General features: G+C 58.8%; 4 protein-coding genes across 4 annotated transcripts; 1 reads left to right on the top strand and 3 right to left on the bottom strand.

The window, feature by feature from the left end:
* SDRG_03373 (hypothetical protein) lies at positions 1-950 on the bottom strand. The gene is made up of 2 exons (XM_008609006.1): positions 705-950; positions 1-660 (listed from the first exon to the last, which is right to left on the bottom strand). The coding sequence occupies exons 1-2, from the start codon at positions 898-900 to the stop codon at positions 17-19; spliced, it is 840 nt and encodes a 279-aa protein (XP_008607228.1). The 5' UTR covers positions 901-950; the 3' UTR covers positions 1-16.
* Positions 951-1,321: 371 nt separating this feature from the next.
* On the bottom strand, positions 1,322-1,873 carry SDRG_03372 (hypothetical protein). Its single transcript, XM_008609005.1, has one exon. The coding sequence runs from the start codon at positions 1,806-1,808 to the stop codon at positions 1,362-1,364; it is 447 nt and encodes a 148-aa protein (XP_008607227.1). The 5' UTR covers positions 1,809-1,873; the 3' UTR covers positions 1,322-1,361.
* Positions 1,874-2,398: 525 nt separating this feature from the next.
* Positions 2,399-5,727, top strand: SDRG_03371 (hypothetical protein). The gene is made up of 12 exons (XM_008609004.1): positions 2,399-2,687; positions 2,734-2,915; positions 2,968-3,265; positions 3,318-3,425; positions 3,472-4,031; positions 4,075-4,135; positions 4,193-4,254; positions 4,300-4,713; positions 4,761-4,871; positions 4,925-5,189; positions 5,233-5,454; positions 5,498-5,727. The coding sequence occupies exons 1-12, from the start codon at positions 2,433-2,435 to the stop codon at positions 5,588-5,590; spliced, it is 2,631 nt and encodes an 876-aa protein (XP_008607226.1). The 5' UTR covers positions 2,399-2,432; the 3' UTR covers positions 5,591-5,727.
* On the bottom strand, positions 5,595-6,505 carry SDRG_03370 (hypothetical protein; the record flags this gene model as incomplete). Its single annotated transcript, XM_008609003.1, has 1 exon — positions 5,595-6,505. A coding segment is annotated over one exon (754 nt), but the record flags the coding sequence as incomplete, so codon positions are not given.
* Between the last annotated feature and the right edge of the window lie 346 nt (positions 6,506-6,851).

Below are 6,851 nucleotides of genomic sequence, written 5' to 3'. Positions count from 1 at the left end.
GCTTTGCATCGCCGTCTTACCGACGTCGGACAACTGACGTCGAGTGACGTGGCAAGCTCGACGACCCTCCAAAGTTGGCGAACGGGTCCTTCGTGGCCGGGCGCCGCGCGGTGGTGACTGTCGTCTTGGCGCGCTTACTCAAGTTTGTAAAGATTGCCGTCTTGGCAGCCACAACGTCGTCGATATGCACGTCCACGAGCGGAATCGACACGTTGAGTCGGCGGGCTTCGTCGGCCTTGCGCTTCAGCACCTTCTTCTCGGCGCGAAAACTGGCGCGGAGGTTCGCGTTCGACTGGTACTGGTCCGACACCTTGTCGTTGAGTGCAAGGAGGCTCTCGAGTCCCACGGCACGCTTCTTGGCCACGGTCCGGTCTTTCTTGTCGTGCTCGAGCTTGAAGAAAGGGTCGGCGGCCATCGCGATCCCGACCTCGGGCGCGTTCAACGCCTCAATTGTCTCGTCGTCGTGCGACCCGATCGGAATATCGTCGACCTGCGTCTTCTTGCGAATGCCAGATACAAGCTTGTAGCCACAGGCCTGCGGGTCGTTCTGGACAAGCATGATGCCCTGGCACGTCGCGCACTTGAGCGCAAACTCGTACAAGATCGTCGAGTGATACATGCCCACTTTGGTCTTCTTGGCATTGTAGCGCACGCCACGCCCTATATGACATGAGCCGATGCGAGGCCGGGTAGCGGCGTCGTACCAATGTGCGTCTCGCAGTGCGTGCACCAGACGTCAAACGGCATCTCGAAGCGGACGACGAGGATTCCGTCCTTGATGTCCTTGGCCCGCTTCCCGAGCGGGTGCGACTTCTGGAACTTGTTGATACCGCCCATCTCGGGCCGCCATCCCGGCGGGTAGTAGAAGTTGTCGGCGCGGGCCGCGGCCAGACTCGACATGCTGCTCTTCCTTGCTCTGGGCGAAAACGGAAGCGACGGGCTACTGCAAGGCCATTGGTCAAAATGTCAACACCACGCGTGCTTTGGATTGGACCATTGAAACATTTTGTGATTGGACAAAACTCGCATTCGTGGCACAAAGATCGGCCGCCACGAGCCTGCCACGCAAGCGGAGCGACCGACGCGACGACGACCTCGACGACAAGGTACGCGACAAGGCGCCGCGAGGACAAGCGCCTCAGAGACGTGATCAGGTCCACGTCGCAGGCCGTAGGATCGCGGCTGCGTTGCATAGATGGATCTGCATGTACCGTGCGTGGCACTCACAGCGTTGCGCATGCCATGTAATGGCGTCGCGCGTCCAGCGCAAGCAAGTTGCTTCTCGGCGCCTCCGCCCAAGCCATGCCAACACCACGATAAATGCAATCAAAAACGTTCATTAGCGACTTGGAAACACTGGCTTATTCATGGGACGCATAGCTCTTCTTGCCGCGGAGCTGCATTTCGCCAAGGTGCTCGAGGTTCTTCTGAATCGCTTCCGACGTGCGCGCGGCAAAGCGCCAGCCTTGCTCGGTCTTGACGACCTTGTCGGTCCACCGCACAATCATGGACGGGTTGCACTTCCAAAACATGACCGTGTACGACGTGACCTTGGCCGCGTTGTCCGACTCGAAGATCACGTGGTGGCCCTGCGGAATGTGACTCGTCTCCGAGAGGAACTCGAGCTCAAAGAGCGTCTCGAGGGCCGCGCGGATCTCGTCGTGGCCGTTGGCCTCGCCGGCAAAGTCGTCCGAGAGCGTCGCGTCGGGCGTGAAGAGCTCGAGCAGCTGCGTCGAGCTGCCGTTGCTCTTCCCGAAGAGGAATGCATATTCGTTGACGAGGTTGACGATCGATGCGATCTCGGCCATGATGAGGCGTGTGCGGCTGATGCTGGAGGATTCCGACTGAGCGCAGTGCGTGAAGTCCCTCTGTGACGCTTATCCGGATTCCGGATCAATCACGACCATCTCTTTGCTTATTCACCCAATCGGCCTCGTTACGTCCTTGGCACGTCCCACGACGACGCTATCGCGCGTGCTCTTTGCAGACGTAGCGCAAGGTACCTATCTAGCACTGCAGTATGTAGCTGCCGCCCTCGCCAGCTCGCTCTTGGGACCCTCTATGGGCCTTGAGATCTAAAGTAGGTCAGATAATGGCTGACCCAAGTTGTGACGTGGCGTTTGTAAGCCTACGAAACGGTCAGCACAGAACTGGTCGGGCTTGTATTTTTAATATATATACTTGATATTTGTATGTTGAATGAATGTTTTTTCTTATTGCACAGCCGAGTGCGTTCCTTTCCAGCAAACAACTGCACTCGTCGGACCGCATGGTGTCTACCCGGAGGTCCATGATATAAATTAAATGCATGTCTTCATACAAACAATAAGTGTATATAAAATATGGGGTATTAAAAGAGCGCCGGATTGTACGGAGAAGAAAATTCGAATTAAATCAACCGCAATCGAACTTCGGGCGGTACCAGCAGTGGCATGGGCGTCTTCTGCTGCGCCGGTGGCGGCCATCGGACCAAGGTCAACGGCAACTCGACCGAGAGCGACGACGACGTCGACCGCGTCGAGAAGTTCAAGCGCTTCTGGGACGAGAAGCTCAAGGACGTCGTCGACATGATCTACGCCAAGCAGGACGACGGCCCGGCCAACATCTTCCACGTGCTCTTGCAGCTCTACGCCCACAAGCACGTCGTCGAGCAGCTCTACACGTGCTACGACGACGACGCGCAAAAGGTACGGACCGGCCTCACCCGTTTCTTGGCCACTGAGCGCGTTGCAGGTCGAGTTTTACATTCCGCAGCTCTGCACGTTCCTCCTCCATGGCCAATACGAGAAGAAGCACCAGCTCGAGTTCTTCCTTCTCTCACAGTGCCGCCGATCGCTTGCGTTTGCCCACCGACTGCACTGGTTCCTTGAGTCGTTCTGCGCCAACGGCGTCTCGTACGCCTCGGAAGGCTTGAGGTACTGCACCAATATGTACTGCGCTCTCTTCAGCTCATACAACCATGTCTAGCGCTACCATCGAACAGCCATCGGCCGAGAACGCGCCGTTTCTGTCGGCCATCGAGATGGAAGGCGGCGTGCCCGCCAAGCTCTTTAGCCTCGGCTTGACCGCCGAAGAAGTCGCGGTGGCCCCGACGCCTGCAATCGAGAAGCGTCCGCCGACGTCCGAAGACGAACTTAAGCTGCCGTCGTCGACCGAAGCGTCGCTTGACTTGACAGCGCCGGAGGTGACCAAGGACATGGCGACACGTCTGCACGAGCTCGAGCAGGCAGAAGCCGCGATTGGCTGCCGCGACCAACTGCAACTGGTAACACGCTCGCTAACCAGGCTCAGCATCTCATGGGCACGTCGGACGATAGTATCTGGGCACGCCGCAATTTGTCAAGGCGCTCACCGACCTCGCGGACCGGCTCATTCCACTGCCGCTGGCCGATCGCAAGGCCAACTTGCGCCAAGGACTCGCCGAGGTACGTGCTTGATCCCGACTGTACCAGCATATCGAAAACTGCGTAGATTGAAGCGGCGCTTTTGCCGTCCTCGGTCGTGTACCTGCCGATCGGCGACACCTTTCACCGTGTCAAGCGCATCATAACCGACGAGTCGTTTGCCTTCTCGACCAAGGAGCGCGTGCCATACCTCATGTGCGTCGAGGTCGTCGACTACGCGTCGCCCCGGTCCAAGCCGCGGAAGCGCTCGCGCCGCCGCAAGTCGTCTCGGTCCGGTGCCGACGGCTTCCGCTACACGATGAACCTTCCGTTCAACAAGCGCGTGACGGTCGCCATGGCCGACAATGCGTCGTCGTCGTCATCCGCCTCGGAGCGTGACGAGGTGCTGTCGACGGCCGACGAGGCCGATAGCACCAAGCTGGCCAAGACGACGACCACAAAGAAACAGAAGAAGGGTGACAAGCCCTACACGGCGGTCGCTACGGGCCACACGCCGGCGGCAGCAAAGTCGCCCATGTCGACGGTCGCCATGTTTCCCCAGCAACACGAAGACGCCGAGCCCATCAAGCACAAGACGTTCATCGTCGAGTCGCTCAAGAAGAGCATCTCGGTCAGCATCAAAGAAGGGTACTATCGCATCTAGTCGAAACAAATACTATGGCTGGTGTAGGCATTCCGACTCGGACTCGGACCAAGGCGACGACGCCGACGACGAAAACGACGACAACAAGGTAGTATTCCTCATCTTATGTCAGTCGACATGTCTCATAGTCAGTACTGACACCTAGAAAACGATGGGGCAGTGGGCGCACCGTCGCAGCGGCAAAAAAAGCTCCAAGAAGCTCGCGCGGTACGACGCAATAACCTGTAGCTTCATCCTCACGTGTGCATACAGTACCAAGGGCGGCAAGAAGCCAGCGGTCGACGTGGTCGATGAACACGACGAGGAGGAAGAGAAGACGCCGTCCGCACCACCGACCATCGACGTGCCACCCCTCGGGTCCCCGAGCAGCGACTCGGACTGGGAAGACGGCGACTTTGCCGACAAGATTGAGCGCGACGAGCGTGTGAACGGCGACGGCGGCTGGAATGCCAACCAGTCCAAGCCTGTAATCGTCTTTCGCGAGCGCTGGAGCGAAAAGGAAGACCGGCTGCGGGCATCGTCGCCGTACGGCCACCTCCCGGGCTGGCGGCTCATCCCGGTCATTGTCAAGAGCAACGACGATCTGCGCCAAGAGCAGTTTGCCGCACAGCTCATCCAGCAATGCCACAAGGTGTTTGTCGACGCCAACATTCCACTCACACTGCGGTCCGCCTCTTTTTTCTTATTGCTTTCACCGAGTCTGCATCGTGTAGACCGTACGACGTGATTGCGACGTCGGCGACGAGCGGCTTTATCGAAGCGGTGCCCGATACGGTCTCGCTCGACTCGCTCAAGAAGAACGACCCGGACTACACCACCCTCTTGTATCAAATTTCGAGTCGATGTCGGGCTAGGGTTCTGAATGTTGTTGGCGTAGGGACTTTTATGTACGCTACTTTGGCCCGCCCGACTCGAGCCGCTTCAAGCGCGCGCGACGCAACTTTGTCGAGAGCCTTGCGGCCTACTCGATGGTGTGCTACGTGTTCCAGATCAAGGACCGGCACAACGGCAACATCCTCGTCGACGCCGACGGGCACGTGATCCACATCGACTTTGGCTTTTTGTTTACCAACAGCCCGGGCAACAACTTCAACTTTGAACGCGCGCCGTTCAAGCTCACGGACGAATTTGTCGAGCTCATGGTAGGTTGGCGTGTGTGAACGACGCTCATGGGACATGGTGTAGGGCGGCCCGCGCAGTAGCACGTTTCGGTACTTTCGATCGCTCTGCGTCAAGGCGTACTGGGCGCTGCACGCGTCGACGGACAAGCTCGTGCTGCTTGTCGAGATGATGCTCGTGAACGACCAAGCCGAGCTGCGCCTCCCGTGCTTCTCGGGCGGGAAGAAGGCGACGATCGACGGTCTCCGGGACCGCCTCAACCCGGGCCTCGGCAAGATTGCGTGCCAGGTACTTGACTATTCTGCTTGATATCTTGATAGATAAAATGTAGGAGTTTGCCAACGACCTCGTGGACCAGTCGCTCAACAACTGGCGCACGCGGTGGTACGACAAGTACCAGTACTGCTGCCTCGGGATCCTCTAAGAAGCGCGCCGGCACTCTGCTTGCATAGGGTCTCTACTAGCTCTAGCCTATATCGTATATACACCTCTTTCAGCCTAATCCCTCGCACACCTTGGCTCGGGCAAGGAGGTTCCTGCTGGAACGAGACTCCAATTTACTACATGGTACTGGGGACGACGAGTCTACGGCAGGAGCTTGCCCACGACGCCGTACTTGGCAGCAAACTTGGCTTCCCAGTCGTTGAGCGTCTTGGTCTGCGTCTCGTTGAGGTCGTCAATGTGCGGGTTCTCGAGGTTGACCGCATCAAACGACATGAGCGCGAGTGCGCGCGACGCGTCCTTGCCCGCAAAGAGCTTGTAGCCGCCGTTGGGACCATAGTGGTCGGCGCCGCCGATCGTCACGTCGTAGATCTTACCCTTGAGCGCCACGTAGATGGGCATGTTCGTGTACGTGGCGAGCTCGTCGCGCGTCATGTCCTTCTGCGCAAGCACGCGGCCGACGATCGGGTACGAGTTGAAGTCACGGAACTTGACGATCCAGTCGTTCAGCACCTCCTTCTCCATAAAGTTGAGCTCCGAGATGTCCGTGTTGTCGAGGTCCGCGGCCTCGAATGACATCTTGGCCAGCGCGCGCGCCGTCTCGCGGCCCGCAAAGAGGTGGTAGCCGGCGCCAGGGCCATAAAAGTCGGCCTTCGTACTCACGTCGTACACGTCGCCCTTGATCGCCACGTAGATGGGCTTGCCGTCCTCGCCGTTGAACGGGCGCAGCTCGTCCAGCGTAAAGTAGCGCGCAACGACCGCTGGTTTCTCGGGCGTCGGCGCTGCGGCAGGCGTCGGTGCCGGCGGCGCGGGTGCGAAGACGCGTTGGACGATCGCGATGACCACGACGGCGATGGCGACCGCGAGGACCGTCTCGGTCGAGAAGAGAGCGTCCATCAAAATCGGAAATGAATGACCGGCGTATCCGGACGACGGGCGATGGCTAATCACACACAACCTGGGCAAGCCCGTGCCAAGCTCGGGGGTTGACGTGGCGCCCTGTCCCGTGCATCATGCTTGATGACGCGATAGCGCATCATCCATGCATATCATGCGCAATATGTCGTCGACTATTGACCGAGTAGCCTACGAGGGAAGCTCGACTTGCAGTGCTTCCGTTCTTGCACCTGCGAACTGTGCACTGCGACTGCGAATAACGGCGACAGAGTGTGCAGAGCAGGAACCCGTAGCAAAGTGCAATGACACGGAGCTGCGTGAGCGAATACCGACGACAGAGTCGCAGG

The sequence above is a fragment of the Saprolegnia diclina genome (assembly GCF_000281045.1).
Source record: "Saprolegnia diclina VS20 unplaced genomic scaffold supercont1.8, whole genome shotgun sequence".
In the NCBI taxonomy this organism is placed as follows: Eukaryota; Oomycota; class Saprolegniomycetes; order Saprolegniales; family Saprolegniaceae; genus Saprolegnia; species Saprolegnia diclina.
Note: the sequence above shows the minus strand (reverse complement) of the source record. Positions and strands in the feature narration are given on the sequence as shown.

Excerpts from the sequence above, each read along its gene's own strand:
- SDRG_03371 (XM_008609004.1), top strand. The coding sequence starts at position 2,433 with ATGGGCGTCTTCTGCTGCGCCGGTGGCGGCCATCGGACCAAGGTCAAC. Across the intron at positions 3,266-3,317 it reads GCCGCGACCAACTGCAACTG|TATCTGGGCACGCCGCAATT; the intron begins GTAACACGCTCG and ends GTCGGACGATAG. Across the intron at positions 5,455-5,497 it reads TCGGCAAGATTGCGTGCCAG|GAGTTTGCCAACGACCTCGT; the intron begins GTACTTGACTAT and ends GATAAAATGTAG.
- SDRG_03372 (XM_008609005.1), bottom strand. The coding sequence starts at position 1,808 with ATGGCCGAGATCGCATCGATCGTCAACCTCGTCAACGAATATGCATTC.
- SDRG_03373 (XM_008609006.1), bottom strand. The coding sequence starts at position 900 with ATGTCGAGTCTGGCCGCGGCCCGCGCCGACAACTTCTACTACCCGCCG. Across the intron at positions 661-704 it reads GCACTGCGAGACGCACATTG|GGCGTGGCGTGCGCTACAAT; the intron begins GTACGACGCCGC and ends CATGTCATATAG.